This window comes from Gopherus flavomarginatus, chromosome 6 (genome assembly GCF_025201925.1).
Source record: "Gopherus flavomarginatus isolate rGopFla2 chromosome 6, rGopFla2.mat.asm, whole genome shotgun sequence".
NCBI classification, from domain to species: Eukaryota; Metazoa; Chordata; order Testudines; family Testudinidae; genus Gopherus; species Gopherus flavomarginatus.
Genome location: NC_066622.1, coordinates 75,997,438 through 76,016,686, shown reverse-complemented (window position 1 = coordinate 76,016,686; position 19,249 = coordinate 75,997,438). Strand labels below are relative to the sequence as shown.

General features: G+C 42.8%; 2 protein-coding genes across 2 annotated transcripts in view; one reads left to right on the top strand and one right to left on the bottom strand.

The window, feature by feature from the left end:
• The window catches only part of LRMDA (leucine rich melanocyte differentiation associated), a 985,783-nt gene extending 970,010 nt beyond the window's left edge, over positions 1–15,773 (bottom strand). Inside the window, exons 1-2 of the mRNA XM_050960402.1 lie at positions 15,522–15,773; positions 2,072–2,172 (exon numbers count right to left, since the gene is read on the bottom strand). Of these exons, the coding sequence (XP_050816359.1) occupies positions 2,072–2,172; positions 15,522–15,551 (131 nt within the window). The 5' untranslated portion in view covers positions 15,552–15,773. The remainder of the gene's footprint in view (positions 1–2,071; positions 2,173–15,521) is intronic.
• Positions 1–19,249, top strand: part of COMTD1 (catechol-O-methyltransferase domain containing 1) — a 982,895-nt gene that overhangs the window by 540,718 nt on the left and 422,928 nt on the right. The gene's annotated exons all lie outside the window — the stretch shown is intronic.

The following is a 19,249-nucleotide window of genomic DNA, read 5'->3' as shown; positions in this document are numbered from 1 at the left end:
TTCTTCAAGCAAATGAAATTTGTTTAAGTAGGATGAAAAGATTTCACTGCTGAAAACTACTTCAGCCAAAGCCCATGACATCCCCACCAAAATGCACATCACTTGATGCCGTGAACTTTCACAAATGTGTTTTTGGTCCTATGCTATAACCAATGATACACTAGGTTTTCAGAATACAGTAATACTTGACACATCATACCTCAAGTGTTGATTGATGTAAATTTTTATTTCTATTGTAGCCCAAACAGTAATAAACAAGGGGACCTTATTCTTTTGCTTCTCTTGTTAAAATAAACTAATGCCGAAGTGACTAGGAAAAGCCATTTTCCTTCTCAACGTAAGCCTTAATTTCCACCATTGTAAGCAGCCAACTGTCCTCACAGTTTCAGTGATTACAGTTTCATTCCATCCACTGCAGGATTAAGCCTTTTGAATGGTATCACAAAGTGTCACTATCCTAAATCAAAGGTGAGCAAGGAGATAAATGGGTAGATTTTGGGATAACATACTTATCTCATAGTACATTTGAGGTCTACTATCTATTTTCTCCCTCTTCCCTAAGAGGATTTCCGTCCTAGCAAGGATACTATTCAAGAGTATTGCGAGGGGTATTCCCCACCACCACCCAAAACGCATTGCCAACTTCAGTGCACTTCGTTCCTGTTAAAATCTTCTTTAAGATTACATTACAAAAACGAGTCCTGCTAAAATATATTTCAGGAATAAACTAAATGTTTGAAAGAAATTACTCTTCAAAATCTTGCACAAAACACAAAGAACAAAGTCTTTGCCCAGCTCCATTACTTTAGTAAATCCAAGAACAGGAAAGTCATCCTCTTGTTTAGCATCAAACATATGTACATGAGGAACACTATTAGTGTTTTGAGAAGAAGCAGCAGAAGTTTCTGTACAATCCCATTAACAAATTTGTGTTTTATGTTCACAGTTTGTTTTGGTTTAGATGATGTCCTTCTCAGTGAAAGTAACTAGAATGTTAGATAATAAGAGTCATTAGTATTTACAATGCACAGACTTGTTCTTCAGTGCCTGTTTTGCTCAGCTATCTCTTGCGTATCTGAGATCGTAATCAGTCCTTCAGAGTTTACTATGGAACAGGGTATTATCTATAAGAAGTTAAAAACATTAGCTAACACTTACCTATTAGAAGAACAAGATTCTACAGTCTTGCTTTCAACTCACAATTTTTAGAAGTAGGCTTAGGGTCTGCTCCAGTTGAAGCCCATGGAAATAAGACCATTACCACACTTGAAGAAAAAAGCCTGCTTATGCCAAAGTAAACTGTGGAATTCCAAATTTAGAAAGTGTAACCTTTATACAACAGCCCAGTAAAACTTAAGGATGAAGTCAATGGGTTCTATTCAAAACTGCTGTAAAATTCAATGCAGTTTAAGAAAAAAAATGTCTCCTCTCAATAGGTTTTTTGCACAATCCTATGGAATTCTTTATGTTGAATTAAATTTTAGAGGCCTTCTCCATAAGGAGAGTTTTGTTTTAAGAGTTTAAAAAGATATATTGATGCCTAGATAGTGTGTTAAAATGAATTAATACAATCTGGAAAGACAATATCCCAGAACTTTGAAGGTCACAACTTTAAACATGCAAGGAAGATGGGGTAAGGGAGAGCATGCTTACTTGTAACTTTGCTACTGGTGAAGCACTGTTGGACTCTCTCTCCTCTCCCCACCCCCTCGCCCCAAAAATGTTGATTTGCTTGTTTTCCAGCAAAGAGCAAATAATACACAACACAAGCTTTGCATTGTGTATTATTTGGATTGATACTAAAAGCTTTTGATAGACTTACCTGTTCATTATTCCTCCACACATACCAAACATGTTAAATAGAAGATAAATGTCTATAAAAACAGTACTGCTATTTTAAAATAGCAATATATGATTTGATAAGACAATTTGATTTTTTTTATCCTTATCCAAATAGAAAGGACATGCATATAGCAACTGAAAATATGAGAAGGTGGAAAATATTTCACTTTTGGCAACACATCCTAATTCTGCTCATACTGCACTTGAGAAACCAAACATTGTCACATACCTTAACAAGTTGAAGCTGAGGTCTAGCCTTTTTGCAATACCTCCGTATTTTCTTCCTAGAAATTCTGGAATTTCTTTGCAATCTTGACTAATGTAGGACACCTGCAAATTAAAAAGAGGAATTATCTAATAAATGAACAATTTATAATTTCTCATAGTGCTTCTTCTCATTGATCTAATCACATGGCAAATTAAAAAAAAAAACCAAAAAAAAAACACAACAACAACAACAACAGTCACTACCACCTTCCAAGCTACATCAGTTTCAATGCTATGGACTCCACTCAGTCTCACCTTTTTCTCCCGCTATGATCAGCTTAACACAGTCATTAAATCACAGCTGGACGTAAATTGGGTTGGGATTTCCTACCTTGGGGAAATCCATGTTTGCTGGCATGTTAGTAATTTAATTTATAACATAACATATTTCCCATTAATACTAGTCAAAAGTGAATAAAGATTTTTGGGTGCCCAATTTGAGGCACCTTAGATGGAACTGATTTTCAGAAGGCTCACCACATTCTAAACCCTTTGATGCATCTCAGGTCAGGCACCCAAAATGTGATGAACCAAAATCGTTAGTTACTTCTGAAAATTTAGGCCAGAATTTCAAAGCATTGTACAGTCAGTCAGTCCCCACAACATCCCTATTAGGCAGATATTATCCCCATCTGTATAACTGGGAAACATCAGAAAAGGCCAAGTAAATTGCCAATTACAAGTAACGAAGCTAACATCGTAGCAAATCATCTCCAAAACTAAGCTAAACCCTCAGAAGTTCCTGGTTCACAGTCCTGTGCTCAGATAATACCACGCCCTTGTTTATAATATTTTTTAGGCAAACTGTCGGTAGCAAACTGCGTAGGCTACTAGGATTTGTCTCTGAGCGAGAATGAAGTGGCTGATGATACCGAAACAATATCCCCACACAGTAGGATGGCAATGTTTATATATCCTGCTACACTCCAAAAACAGCAGTTGAAGTCTTAGTGAGGAGTCTTGGAAGGAATGAGACCTAAAACAAAGAGCCTGAATGCCAGATATTAGCTGTAATGAATTCTAGACCTAGGCTGGATCATCCCTCCAGTAAGCCATCTACACCGAGGAAATGGCAACCCCGACTAGCTACTAAAAATCAATAGAATTATGAAAAAAATACAACTTGACATTTGTAAGTTCTGCACTGCAGGAATCCTGCCTTTCATGACAACTTGCTCCTTAGTTGGATATCACAATATTTAATTCTAAGCGATTTAAATTTTAAGTTAGAGTCCCCTTTACAGTTGGTCTACAAAATGCCCATCCATTCAAATTCCAGATAAGGAACAAATTAACAACAAAAATAATTCATGTTCTGTTCTGATTATATTTCAGAGAACGGGAAATATTATCAACCCTAAAGGACAACTTGCCAATGTATTCTTCACCTTTACAAATCATCCCTGTGTTTCATCCAGTTTTAAGACGCCTGCAATCTGATAATACAATATTACATTCCCTTTAATTCATTCTTATTCAGTAACTTCAACTGAGAAAGATAGTTGACTACAGTGAAGGAATTTTTTACTTTGAATACACGAGCTGAAAAATAGAGACCTCAAAGTTCAGCCTAGCAATTTCTTCCCTCTTCTTCATTACATCTTTGTTCATGGCTCTTGCAATAAATTCTAGTACGAAGACACAGACTTGCCTTTCAGAACTACAAGGAGGGAGAAAAGGGATTTCTTTGTATAGCTACATCCTAATGACTTGAAATACTGGAAGCCCTCAAAAAAAAAAATCTTACGTGCATACGTCTTACTTGTATAATGCCTTTCATCCCAAAGGACCATAAAGCACTTTACAAGATACATGCATATGCACAGACATCTATTTTAATAAACAGATGATTCAGTCAATCCACCACTGAAACGCAGCCACCTCTGAGGTGTAATGTACACTACGATTTTGCCTCCAAGATCACAAAAGGATCATTTCAGTAGTAGAAATAAAAGGGGAATTTGGTGGTGTCAAGTCTAGTGGACACAGTAAAAGACTAGGAGTCAGAAGAGATTTATTTTAATCCTAGCTCTAGCATCAATTCACTGTGTGGCCTCAGTCAAATCACTAAAGGCCTAATTTGCTCAACCCATCTGAAGAGTCGACTCTTGACCTCTCTCTGACCAGGCCCAGTGCATCTCTCAAAGCATGGTGACATTTCCATATTCTTTAGCCTCTGTATTGGTGGAGCCTATGTATCGGTAACCAGATGGGTTCCTAAAATTACATGTCATTTAGAATCTGCCCTTCCTCTTCCTTTTTTGCAGGGGGCGGGGCAAGAAGATACCTCAAGAATGATGAACTCCTGAGCACTTGTACTTCTTTCAGGATCATCTGGCATTCTTTCTAAAACAGAAGGGATCTTAAACTTCAATATCCTAGTCAAATCCATCTTGGATAAAGACAATACATTCTGCTCAAATTATGCTAATGCAAAGTATTATACTATTAACACAGTGTCTTACCAAAGGATTTAAGAACATTAATTAAAAGCCTCTCAGCACCTTTATAAGGTATTATCTCCATGAAACTTTGGTTCACAGACCTGCAGAAAACTTTCAATTTTTGCTTTTTAAGAAGTTATTCACAAATCTGATTGCAGGTGAAAATTTCTTACATTTCCATCAGCTTCTCAGGGCAAGGATGAAATTCCTTACCTGAGACATAAAAGTGAATTCCTGACCATTCACTGTATTCACAGTGGAAGCAGCTTCTTGCATTAAAAATTAAAAAAAAAAAAAAAGTTAACCACACTTTTTCAGTGAGACATTTCCCTTCTCCCCCCAACTTTATTTTAGCTGCCTATCAGTGTCTGCCCAACCTGAGTGCCACACATTGCAGTAGGACTCAACATCAGGGGAAGAATGCTTCCTGAAAAAACTTTTCAAACCACTCGAAAGGCAGTATTGACATTCACTATAAGAATCCAGATTATAGTACTACTACTATAGATTAAACTGCTTATGGAGAAAGGCAACACCTAGACAACGGATCCTCATCCATCACTAGAACTCCCAGGTGCTATGACAATGCCAGTAATGTATTAATAAGATTTCTCCAAAATTGTTTTTACTTCCAGCTCAAAGCAATTTACCAGGAATCAATACAAGCTATTGTCCCTACCATATCCCCCTCCCCTGCCCCACTTCCTTCATAGCAAGGATCAGCCTTCAAGTACTGGTCCCTCAACATTCCAATTGCTCATAGATACTGAAATGTATAGTGGCTGTCCAGCCCACTGCAATACCTAGGTAGAGTGGAGCACCATAACGTCCAAGACTCATTCCTTTGCTCTTTTGGATACAAGACTGCTTTTTATTGTCAATAAAATTGCTCTCCAGATATCCTATAAACCAACAAGGTTGAGGGGACTGGAAAATGCCAAGGATCAGTAATTGAGTCCAGAGCCTTCCATATCTAGTTTTCTAGTTGTCATAGCATTCCCTCTCAGATCTGAACCTTAAGAGTTCAGTAAATGAGATACTAGCACCTGAATCCTCTAAGCTTAATTAACAGCTTAGATCTGATAGCACTGCCACCATCCAAAAATATAGTGTTTGGGGCACTCTGACCTCCCCAACTTTCCCTGGGGACCCCAAGAACCCAGATCCCTTGGGTTCTTAAAACAAGGAGAAATAAACCATTCCCCCACCTTTCCCCCTCCCAGAATATCCCTCCCTGGGCTAACCCGAGAGATACTGATCCAACCTCTTAAATCACCATACAGAGAAGCATCTCCATTCCCTTCCACAAAGAGGCAAACAGATTCAAGGAAAACAGAGAGAGATTCTATCTCTCCCCTCTCCCGTCTGCCCCACCTGTCCTGGTGAGTTATCCCAATCCCCTCGAATAAAACAAGGGAAACAAGAAAAAAAATCAATCTGGTTCTCTAAAAAGAAATCTTTTAATAAAAGAAAGGAAAAAGTAAAGAATTATCTCTGTAACTCCAAGATGTAAATATTACAGGGTCCTATAGCTTACAGACACCAGAAAGAGACTTTCCCCCCAGTACCAATACAAATCAAAATATTCCAAGCAACTACACATATAAAAGTTACCCAGCCAGATCCACAATTGCAAATAGAGTAAAAATCAAAAAGCCTAAACCGCCTGTTTTTACTTACTATTTGAAAAGAAACTTAGAGAGCCTGTAGTAGTGTCTGGTTTCTCTCAGACCCTCTGAGAGAAGAACACACACAAAAGCTTCCCTCCACTCAAATTTAAAAGTATCTTGTCTTCTGATTAGTCTTCTGGTCAGGTGTCCAGTTCCCTGCTGTCATAAACAGATAGCTAAGGGTTAATGTTCTTTTACCTGTAAAAGGTTAACAAAAAGTGACCTGAAACACCTGACCAGAGGATCAATCAGGAAACAAGACTTTTTCAAATCTGGGTGGAGGGAAGTTTTGGGTGTGAGTTCTTTGTCTTGGTTCAGTGATCCTCTCGGCTCTGAGAATGATCTTTCTATCTCCAGACTTTCTAATCTTCTGTTTCCAAGTTGTAAGTAAAAGGATAGTAAGACAATAGGTTTATATATTATTTTTGTATTTACATGTGTGTAGTTGCCGGAATGTGTTAAATTGTCTTCTTTTGGATAAGGCTGTTTATTCATTTTTTCTTTTAAGCCATTGACCCTGTGTATTGTCACCTTGATACAGAGACCATTTTATGTCTTTTTCTTTCTTTTTATATAAAGCTCTCTTTTTAAGACCTGTTTAAGTGTTTTTCACTGGTTAAGGCTAAGAAACGAAGGGAGGGGGAACATCTCTGTGTTGGATTTACAAAGCCTGACTTTGCATACCCTCTGGGTGAGGGGAGAGAGAGAGATTTGATCTCTCGGTACTTGTGTTTCAAGGACTTGAAGCAGGGAATCTCCTAGGGAACCCAGGGCGGGAAAATCTGGGAAGAGGTAAAGAGGGTGGAATCCCTTTGTTTAGATTCACGGAGCTTGAATCTGTATATCTCTCCAGGAACCCAGGGAGGGAACACCTGGAGGGGAAGAGGGGGAAGGGAAGTGGGTTATTTCCCTTTGTGGTGAGACTCAGGGCATCTGAGGCTTGGGGGTTCCCCAGGGAAGGTTTTGGGGAGACCAGAGTGAGCCAGACACTGGAATTTTTCTGGCTGGTGGCAGCGATATCAGATCCAAGCTGGTAATTAAGTTTGGAGGTTTTATGCTAGCTTCTCATGTTCTGAACTCTAAGGTTCAGATCTGAGTAGGACAGTTATGACACCTGCTTGTAACCCTTTATAGGTAGAAGAGACATTAACCCTTAACTATCTGTTTATGACACGCCCCCCAAATCGCAGACAGTGGGGAACCTCACTGGTGGCGATTTCTTCCTAGAACTCTAAAATAAACAGATTAATACAACACATGCACCTTTACATATACTACTAAGTATGTAAACTACAAGACTTTCTACATTTCAAGGACAATTTTCAACCAGTGGATTCTGGGAAACTTTCACGAGAGAGTGCATCAGCTACTTTGTTAGAAGCTCCTGAGATGTGCTGAATTTCAAAATCAAAATCTTGGAGAGCTAAACTCCATCGAAGCAGTTTTTTGTTGTTCCCCTTGGCAGCATGAAGCCACTTTAGCGCAGCATGGTTGGTTTGTAGCTGGAACCGCCGTCCCCAAACGTATGGGCGTAGCTTTTCCAGGGCGTATATAATGGCGTAGCGTTCCTTTTCACTGACTGATCAGTGGCTTTCCCTCTCAGACAGTTTCTTGCTGAGAAACACGACAGGGTGGAAGTTGTGATCCGGTCCTTCCTGCATGAGAACTGCTCCTATACCACGCTCAGATGCATCGGTGGTTACTAGGAATGGTTTGTCAAAGTCCGGGGCCCTTAGCACAGGGTCTGACATGAGCGTTGCCTTAAGCTGGGTAAAGGCCTTCTGACACTCATTAGTCCACTTGACTGCATTTGGCTGAGTCTTTTTGGTCAGGTCGGTCAGTGGGGCAGCGATTTGGCTGTAGTGTGGTACAAATCGCCTGTAGTACCCAGCCAAGCCTAAGAAGGATTGGACCTGTTTCTTGGACTTTGGGACAGGCCACTTTTGGATAGCATCCACCTTGGCCTGTAGGGGGTTTATAGCTCCTCGACCCACCTGGTGTCCCAGGTAAGTCACTCTGTTTTGGCCTATTTGACACTTTTTGGCCTTAACAGTTAGTCCGGCCTGCCTGATGCGCTCAAAGACCTTTTTCAGGTGTTCGGGCCAGGAGTCAAAAAGATGGCCACATCATCGAGGTAGGCAACTGCATATTCTCCCAGTCCTGCTAGTAGACCATCTACCAGCCTCTGGAAGGTGGCGGGTGCATTTCGCAGCCCGAAAGGAAGGACATTAAATTCATAAACCCCCGCATGGGTGATGGACGCTGACCTTTCCTTGGCAGGTTCATCTAGCGGTACTTGCCAGTACCCCTTGGTTAAGTCTATTGTAGATATGAATTGGGCACGTCCCAACTTTTCCAATAGTTCATCGGTGCGTGGCATTGGATAGTTGTCTGGATGAGTTACCGCATTTAGCTTACGGTAGTCCACGCAAAAGTGTATTTCCCCATATGGTTTGGGTACCAGAACCACTGGAGATGCCCATGCAGTGGTAGATGAGCGGATTATACCCATCTGTAGCATGTTCTGGATCTCCCGTTCTATAGCAGCTTGGGCATGAGGAGACACCCGGTAGGGTGGGGTTCTAATTGGGCGAGCATTACCTGTGTCAATGGAGTGGTATGCCCGTTCAGTCCGTCCTGGGGTGGCTGAGAACAATGGGGCGAAGCTAGTGCACAGCTCCTTGGTTTGTTGCCACTGCAGACGTTCCAGGGTGGTTGAGAGGTTCACCTCTTCCACGCCACTGTCTTTTTTCCCTTTGTAGTAGACACCGTCAGGCCACTCAGTGTCATCTCCTCCCTGGACTGTAAACTGACAAACCTGTAAGTCTCTGGAATAAAAGGGCTTGAGAGAATTAACATGGTACACTTTGGGCTTTAGGGAGGAATTGGGAAAGGCTATGAGGTAGTCAACAGCTCCCAGGCGCTCTTGGACCGTGAATGGCCCTTCCCATGATGCTTTCATCTTATGGGCCTGTTGCACCTTGAAAATCATAACCTGGTCTCCTACCCTGAAGGAATGCTCTCTGGTATGTCTGTCATACCAGGCCTTTTGCTCTTTTTGAGCATCCTTTAGGTTTTCTTTAGCAAGGGCTAAAGAGTGTCGGAGGGTGGTTTGTAGGTTGCTTACAAAGTCCAGAATGTTAGTCCCTGGAGAAGGCATAAACCCCTCCCATTGCTGCTTCATCAACTGTAATGGCCCCTTAACCTCGTGGCCATACACAAGTTCAAACGGTGAAAAACCTAAACTGGGATGAGGTACAGCCCTGTAGGCAAAAAGCAACTGCTGCAACACTAGGTCCCAATTATTGGAGTGTTTGTTGACAAATTTACGTATCATGGCCCCCAAAGTTCCATTAAACCTTTCCACCAGGCCATTGGTTTGATGGTGGTAAGGGGTGGCAACCAAGTGGTTCACCCCATGAGTTTCCCACAGTTCCTTCATGGTCCCTGCCAGGAAATTAGATCCTGAATCTGTAAGGATGTCAGAGGGCCAACCTACCCTGGCAAAAATGTCTGTTAGGGCCAGGCATACAGCTTTAGCCCTGGTGTTGCCTACAGCTACTGCTTCCGGCCATCGGGTAGCAAAGTCCACGAAAGTCAGTACGTACTGCTTTCCTCTGGGTGTCTTTTTTGGGAAAGGACCCAGAATATCCACAGCTACTTGCTGAAATGGGACCTCTATTATGGGGAGTGGCTGGAGAGGGGCCTTGACCTGGTCTTGGGGCTTTCCCACTCTGTGGCACACCTCACAAGACCGGACATACTTGGCAACGTCCTTGCCCATCCCCTCCCAGTGGAAAGACTTTCCCAACGGTCTTTGGTTCTGTTCACCCCAGCATGGCCACTGGAATGATCATGGGCTAAACTTAAGAGCTTTTCCCAGTACTTAGTTGAAACCACCAACTGTTTTTGCGGATGCCAGTCTTCCTGGTGTCCACCAGAAAGAGTTTCCTTGTACAAAAGTCCTTGTTCTACAACAAACCGGGATCGATTAGAAGAGCTGAGAGGCGGTGGGGTACTCCGTGTCACCGTCCAAGCTTTCTGAAGGCTGTCATCTGCTTCCTGCTCAGTCTGGAACTGTTCCCTTGAAGCTGGAGACACCAGTTCTTCCTTAGACTGTGGACTTGGGCTTGGTCCCTCTGGAACGATGTAGGTGATGGGGTTGTTTCTGTTGCTGGTGAACCGCTCTCCGCTAGTGCACCAGGGGGTATTTCAGGCTCTGGTTGAGCCTCTTGGGTGTGGTTGTCTGCTGCTTCTGCCAGTTCAGGCTCGCTGGCGCCCTCTGGCGTTGGGGTTGAAGATGGATTTGCAACCACTGTCGTCAGTGCTGGCAACGGTTCTGGTGCTGGCTGCTTTTCCAGTTCCTGGTCTGGGACTGGAAGCACTGTGGCATGGGATCCGGGTCCACTACCTCTGTCTGGGTCTCTTGTAACACAGACGGGGCCTCTGTGGACGGCTCAGGAACAGGAACGGGTCTGGAAGCTTGCCTGGTTTGGCTGCGGGTAACCATTCCCACTCTTTTGGCCCGCTTCACCTGGTTGCCCAAGTCTTCCCCCAGCAGCATGGGGATGGAATAATTGTCAGTCTGCAAAAGTCCACATTCCTGACCAGCCTCTGTACTGGACAGGCAGTTCAGCTGTAGGCAAGTCTACAGCTTGTGACATGAAGGGGTAAATTCTCACTTGGGCCTTTGGGTTGATGAATTTGGGGTTGACGAAGGATTGGTGGATAGCTGACACTTGTGCCCCCATGTCTCTCCACGCAGTAACCTTCTTCCCGCCCACTCTCAAAATTTCCCTTCGCTCTAAGGGTATTTGAGAGGCATCTGGGTCTGGGGATCTTTGATGTGATAGTGGTGTAATGAACTGCACTCGGCTGGGGTTCTTTGGGCAGTTGGCCTCTATATGTCCCAGTTCATTACACTTAAAGCATCTTCCAGCTGACTGGTCACTGGGTCGAGGTGGGTTACTGGAGACTGGTGAGGTGGAAGAATAGGGCGTCTGTGGCTTTCCTTGGGTTGTAGGTGGGGTCTTTGGCTGTCCTTGTTGTAGGGTTTATTGTCGGTGTGCCGTCTGGGGTATTCGTTCCCCTTGACAGTAGCTTTTTTCTTTTCTGCCACTTCCATCCATTTGGCTCCAATCTCCCCCACCTCGATTACCGTTTTGGGTTTCCCATCTAGGATGTACCTCTCTATTTCCTCAGGAATACCATCCAAGAACTGCTCCATTTGGATCAGGAGATGCAGCTCGTCCATATTGTTAACCTTTGTTCCTGATACCCAGGCTTCATAATTCTTTGCAATGTGGTAGGCATGTCGGGGGAATGACACATCTGGTTTCCATTTTTGGTTTCTGAACCGTCGACGGGCATGTTCAGGTGTTATCCCCATTCTGTATCTGGCCTTGGTTTGGAAAAGTTTATAATCATTCATTTTCTCCTTAGGCATTTCAGCCGCCACCTCTGCTAAGGGTCCACGGAGCAGTGGCCTCAATTCTACCATGTACTGGTCTTCAGAGATGCTGTACCCAAGGCAGGCTCTTTCAAAATTTTCTAAGAAGGCCTCAGTGTCATCACCTGCCTTGTAGGTGGGAAATTTCTTGTGCTGTGGAACAATTATTGGTGAAGGGTTGTTAGGATTGGCTGGGTTCTGTTGCTTAGCCTTTTCTAATTCCAGGGCCTGCTGATAGGTCTCCCTCTGGAGTTCCAGCTGTCTTTGGTGGTCTGCACCTTTGGCTGCTTGCTCTCTTTTGTAGGCTGCCTCTCTTTCTCTCAGTTCCATCTCTTGTAGTTTTTTTTTCCATGTCTCGCCTGTGGTCTGCCTCTTTGATTTGTCCCTCTGCGTCCACTTTTACCCTGGAAGTCATGTTTCCTGCTTTCTTATGCTGAGGCACCCTCTGGTGTTTATTGCCTGAAATGCTGGTTCTCTGTTGGCTTCCTGGGGTTGCTTAGAAACAGAGTCCTTTTTAACTTACTAGCCTCTCCCGAAAGAGTTAAAAAGCAAAAGAAAACTCTTTCATTTACAAAATGTGTCCTGGCTGGAGTGCGTTGCTCACCACTTAAGGCTTCTTTGTTTAACAAACGATCATCGTTAAGCCTTAATAACCCTCCCTATGCACAGCTAGAACAGAGTAAGGAAAAAAAATTCTCTGGCTGCAGTTTAAAAAAAATAAACCCCTTCCCTCTGCTTATAACCAGCTAGCAGAGAAGCAAATTAATAATCTTACTGGCTTTTGGATTCTTATCTATCCCACTCAGCTGCCAACCATGTCATAGCATTCCCTCTCAGATCTCAACCTTAGAGTTCAGAAAATGAGATACTAGCACATGAATCCTCTAATCTTAATTACCAGCTTAGATCTGATAGCACTGCCACCACCCAAATTTAAAAGTATCTTGTGTTCTGATTGGTCTTCTGGTCAGGTGTCCAGTTCCCTGCTTGTAACCCTTTACAGGTAGAAGAGACATTAACCCTTAACTATCTGTTTATGACACTAGTGCAAATCCAAATCAGGGTTGCTAGTAAGCAAAAGTTGCTGCGATCTGACAGCTGTTTGGTGCCCTATATGGGGTAACCAACCTGGACCAAGTTTAGAAAGTTTATAATAAAACCCCAAATAAGGTGGGTTGTGTGATATTTCAGGTTTTATTGTGAATGTTTCACACCATTATAGCTATTGATAAGTGACAGAAGAATTTGAGGGGGGCGGGCATGTTAAACACACATTTTAAATTGACATTGTCACCTTCACTAGCTCCTCTTTCCTCACATAGTTTCAGTACTGGAGAGCATAACCCAAGTTACCTTCACTGTGACCATTTTACAATGACATTGCATTGTAAGCAGTGTGGTTACACTCAATACAATGTCATTAATTCCATAAAGAATGTTTCCAAATATTATATATCATCTTTAAATTTTATGAAAAATCTTAAGATTGATGCACTCTCACTGCCACAGAAATATACATCTGGAGAGTGTTACTAGTTAGTTAAGCATTATCCTGCATACTGCTAGAAGCGCATGTGTTCTTCTGTCAACTGAGTATCGTGAAGAGAGAATCAGATATTAGAAATACATTGTAGCTAATATTCATATCGATGTCTGAAAGAGTCATGTTTTGAAACAAACTTCATACCGCTCAGAACACATTCAAATTAAGAACATATTTAGTTTAGAAGGGATAAGATCATCCATTCCATGCCACAGCATACCACAATGACCACAGAAGTCGTTTCTTACAACAGCTGAAAAGTTAGCCAATTGTCTGCATAATCATTTCTAGAAGCAATACATGGAATTCACTTAACTAAAATATCTGTAAAAGGAAGGATCCTATTAGAGAAATGTTTATTGTACCAAGAGTGCTTCACAGCTAATGTAGTATTTTCATATAAAAGGTGTTTTGTTTTGTAAAAGGTCAGACCAAAAAACAGGGCACACACTAATTCTTAAGTGGGAGACTTAAAGCCAAGGAGTGAGTTCAGTGCCTGACTCCCACAGAAAAGCAATGGAAGTTGGGTTCCTTACTCCCCTTTGAAAGTCTCCCCATAAGTAAGTGACATTATATATATGAAGAACATGTGTTTCTCTGCTAAAATGTGTTTACTGTGCTTACTTTTATTTCCCATCCCCTTCATATTTTTATTTATTCTTTAAATAAATTAGTGATTTTGGAATAGGTGAAAGCCTTTGGAAAGGGGAGTCCTCTAATCATCCATAAAAAAATATACAGATCAATCAATAATAATATAAGCTTTCTCCCTCAATGCACACAGCCCTTGCAGTAGGATTTATCTTTTGTACACCGCATCTCCAAAAAGGTCAAAGGACTATGCACTCTCCGTGGCCCATTCAAACTTGGCTAACAGTCTGGGTCCTATTAGTGACAACGGTGATAGTGGTTTCTCACAACAGGTGTAAATTGTCATTGAAGCTAATGGAGATGACAATTTACTCCAGCTGAAGATCTCAAAAGATGCCCTCACAAGCTAGAGACATTCAAGCACTACCAACCTGGGTGAAATTGAACCCATGACATTTATTTATAGGCTTTTCTATTATCTGAAAAGCTCCATAAACTCATTTCCAACTCTAAGCTCTCCAGACAATATATCTATTACAAAGCCTGACAAGCCACAGAACGGAAAGCTTCCATTTCAGGTAAAATGACAAGTATCAGTGGTTTTACAGAGACACAAAATGCAATAAAAAGTTATTTCCTTTTCAAATATTGTATGTACTATGGATACATATTGTATATCTATGTACAGACAGACTGTAGGAATGCCTCAGCAAAACATACACCTGCACTGAAGTGGTTAACAATTATACTTAACTCTATAGGTGTGGCCAGTATTGTCTTTAGAAGCAATAATTCACTGAGTAATTTCACAACAGCTGCATGTGATGTGATTTATTTATTTTTACAAACAACTTTCTCCAACCATTGTGTGAGAAACATCCCATCTGATTTTCGGAAACATATGCTAAGTGCTCCCCATGGAAACACATTTAAAAATGTATCCATTGTAAATACAACAATTAAAGAAACAATGCACTACTGTTGGCAGGAGGGAGGTGTTTGGGAGAGAATCTGGAGTTTGTACCATTAGTAGATTATGGGACTCTCATGTAAGAGAAATATACTAAATAACCTCTCAGGAGTAAAAGCATTTTGTATTTACACCTGGGCAGACAATTATGCTCATAAGAGTTTATTTAAAGTGAGAGAGATGTTTTATTGGAGTATAAAGTGAAGGTAAACTTCCATGAGTCTAACCTCAACAAAAGCAAGTGACTAAAGCAATTTCCCACCCCCTCCAATAACTTAACCTGTACAGACACTGAACAAGTAAAAACTAAACTCTAGAGGTCTGATTCACCTTTAATCTCTCTAGAATAGCTTCTCCCAGCCCCCACATGCCCTTTGCACCATTAATTACAACTAAGAAGGGATAGGGTTGGTTTTTTTATTGGGTTTTTTTTTTTAAGTTACTGAAAAATAGCCAGGCAGGCCTGGTACCACCAGACTCCCCACGTTAAAGGAAAGACAAGGTGTGGAAGAGGGGCAATTCTGTGCGCAACAAAAGGCAGCATAAATAAATAAATCGGGCTCTTTCCGGGGGGAAGGCGGGGAGAATACAAGTAAAAACAACCCCAGGCACGGGCTATCTCCAGCTACAAATAAAATATGCCCTGAAGAGACAGACCAGACACACGCACGCTGTAGAAGAGAAAGGAAAGTCCCGCCAAAAGTGCTACTGCTGGGTTTGCAAACAGCTGGACACAGACACTTACTTGAGCTCCATTTCCCACGACCCCTGCCATCTCTGCACACTATACACGGCCTGGGCTATGCCCCCTCAGCTGCAACCCTCTTGGGACAGGGGGAAATGTAGCTAGCTGCAGGGTTTGGGTTCAGTCAGTGGGGCTCTGCTGGGGGAGGGGGGGTAGCAGTCACTCAGCTCTCCTCTCTCTGCCTCTATTAAGGGCACAGCAGCTGCAGCTGCTACTTCCTCACTCGTCAGCTGATCCCGAGCGGAAGCATGACTCCGCTGTGCTAATGCAGCTGTCTGCTCCACTTGCGAACCGGCGCTGCAATGCAAAGCCCGGCTCTGTTCACAGGTGCTGCCCGCTCGACCCGACAGAACCTCTACTGCGAGGTGGAGTCGGGGGTGGTAGGGCTGCCCCTCCCCCAGGCCTGGGCTGAGCTGAGGGAGATGGGAGCTTCTCACACAGAGCCCCCTGCGGAGGGGGAGGGTATAGGGGCTTCCTTTGGATTGCCACCTTCAAAATGCAGAAGAACCCAGCCACTCTTTCCCTCACTGCCAAAAATCAGCCACTAGCCACCCCACACCACCACCACCAACAAGGGTCCTATCATCCCTGGGCTAGCTACTTGTTAGCAAAAATGTTTCAAAGAACCTCTTTGCACACACAAAAACCATCCCCAGGACTGGTCTGAGAAAGAAGCACTGCAAGTGACTGCTTAAGGTCCCACCATCCAGCATTGGTTTGTTCTACCACAGTGGTAGCAGAGAGGATGGACAGTTGTCATAGATTCAAATTCCTTCCCCTACCTCCTTCATGAGCAGAAGTGGGAGCTCTCAGCCAATTCAGTAATTTGGGACCCCAAAACATCAAGATGGTTTGGAAAGTCATAATGAAATATCCCACTGTATTTTACAGTAAAAACCCTATGCCACTATGTAGTGGTGTTAGTCATCGATAGAGTTTGCAGCTAGTTCTTGGAGAACACTTGTTTGTTTGCATTTAATAAGATCCTACCAGAAATAGATTTAGAATGCTCTCATAAAGGCATGGCAAATTAGTCCTTCCAGAAACTGACCCACAAAAATCTGGGCTACCCCATGGGATGGGTGGCATCACTAAAAATGGGTTGGATGGAATAGTGATATTGAAGGCTTCCTGTAAGGATATCAAACCAGATTTGTCAAGGCAATTAGGTGCCTAAAGATGCAGACAGGTGCATATTGGGGATTTTAAAAGTGCCTAGGCAACTAATGCCCATAGGCACATAAGTACTTTTAAAATACCACTCAGCACCTATCTATATCTTTGGGTGCCTAAATACCTTTAAAAACTTGCTCCCTTCTGCCTCTTTATTGAAAATCTATAGTTCAGAGTATGACAGCTATAGCAAGTTCCTGCCATATCCTTTGAGAAACCTTATTGAAATGTTTAAGTTTCTTTAAAGTCAGCTGTTTTAAATGACAAATTTATGTATTATTATAGGCCAGGATTGTATGTAACCTCTCTAGGAAGGAGATATGACAGATGTGAGGCCTGGGAGTTAACAGAACTATATTGAAAATGTGCCAGACAAGAATGGGGACAACAAATCTTATATGAATTTCCTGGGGAATCCTTAGGGAGAGTTTAAGGAAAAGTTCCCCCCCCCCCCAGTTATGCAAAAACCTAGCCAGTTGAAGCTATGCCCTGAGGAGAAATTGACTGTCTGCTGGTAACCTGTTCCTGTGCCTGGAGATCAAAAGTCCAAGCTATATGAAGAAACAGCTAAATTGCCCAATTGGGTCCTGGAATGAACTTGTAATCAGAAGGAAAACCCAACTGTGGACTTGAAGGACTGACACCTACCCAAGCCCAAGGATGGAGTTAGGGTGGCCTCTAGTAAGGTTGTTAGCATGCATGTAAATTATTTTATTGTTTGTAATATGCTTACTGTGTAATGCTTTCACTTTAAGAATAAATGAAGTTGCTTAGAAAGAGCAGTGTGGCAATTTGTAACTGCAGGCAATTGCACTGTTCATAGGCTTCAGAGAGAAAGCAAAGAGCAGTCTTGCGCTGTTTATGCAGTTTGGCTTGCTGAAGGTGTAGGCAGAGAACTATGCAGCCTTAAAGATTCCTCAGTCATGAAGGAGTGAGGCACAGGTCTCTGCTCAAGAGAGGTAATGGCTGCGAGGCAGAAGCCTGAAAGTGACCACAGATGGGGAGCCCAGGCAGAGTTGCCCTGAAACTGTTATACAGATCGTTTCTGCAGAAACCATGGGCAGGTTGAGAGGAGATATAAATTTTGTGTGTGCCCCTTTAGGTGAATATATGCTGCTCTGAAAAACTGTCTCTGTAGTTCATTCAGTGGAAACTAATAATGTACTTGCTGCTCTGTCTCTTAACCCCATCAGGAAGTATAGTAGATACAGCTGTGGCATCCTTTCTTCACTACAGTCTCATTCTCTCCTTTTCCTCTGGCGACTCTGAAGGGAACTGAGAACAAACAGGTTAAGGACAATTTAAACACTTTTATTTATTTATTTTTTTCCCCAGTGCATTTGTATTTAACATGTTAACAAGAATACACAGAAAAAATCATATATAACTAATCAACAAATCACTTCTGGGCTGCTTCTCCATTGCCTTGCCCTTTGTGTAATCAATGACAGCTGTGCTAAGTGGCTGCCAAACACTGCCAAATCAGGAGCCACCAAGGGAAAGCAGCTCCGCAAAGCCAGTACTTAAGCACACACTTAACCAGTACCAGGGCCAACCAGAGGGCAAAGAAATTTTGGGGGCCCCTTCCATAAAAAAAAAAAGTTGCAATACTATATTCTCATGGGGGCCCCTGCGGCAAATTGCCCCACTGCCCCCCCTGGGTGGCCCTGACCATTATCAGATTAAAGAATTTAGGGGACCTACAAAACTATGGTGATTTCTCCCTACTGCTTCCACACTCCCTGCCCCCAGGGATGGGAAGTCCTGTGGAGGGGGAGGAAGAGCAGGTCCTGCCCCTGGCAAATCCCAGGGGGCAGTGGCTCTTGTCCCACGGGGCTGGTTCAGCTCCCCTTTCTAGGCTCTTGACTCTGGCCCACTGTACATGATGCCCCAGCTCATCTCCGCCCTGGTCCAGGTGTATCTCCCCTCAGTGGCTGGGGCCCCCCTGAGATGGGGTCCCTGTGCAAGTGCAATTTGGTTGATCCAAGCCTATGAGTAACTTTAACCACGTGAGTAGTCCCATTGAAGTCATGCTTAAAATTAGGCACATTCGTAAGTACCTTGCTAACTGGAGTCTTAATTTATTCTCCCTGTGTGGAGAGAATCTCCTCAATGGCACAGCGTAGCTCTAGAGGTCAGATCAGGGATATGCCCGAGGATGAGAGAGAATGATGAGCGCAGAAGCTCTCCAGTGAAGCAGCTGGAACAGTCCTTTAGGTCAGGAGCCAGTGCAAGAGGCCAGAAGTTAAAACAGCCCTCAGACTTCTCTAATTTTCACCAGAGACCAAAATGGCCCCCAAACAGCAATCTGATCAGGTACAGGTAACAAAGCCTCCCCCTCAGGTCCTTCACTAGTCAAGTATGGTTGAATAAAATGATAACATTTAACTACCCTTCTGCAGTCACTTTCATCATCATAGATTCATAGATTCTAGGGCTGGAAAGGATCTTGAGAGGTCATCAAGTCCAGTCCCCTGTGCGCATGGCAGGACCAAATACAGTCTAGACCATCTTTGATAGACATTTATCTAACCTACTCTTAAATATCTCCAGAG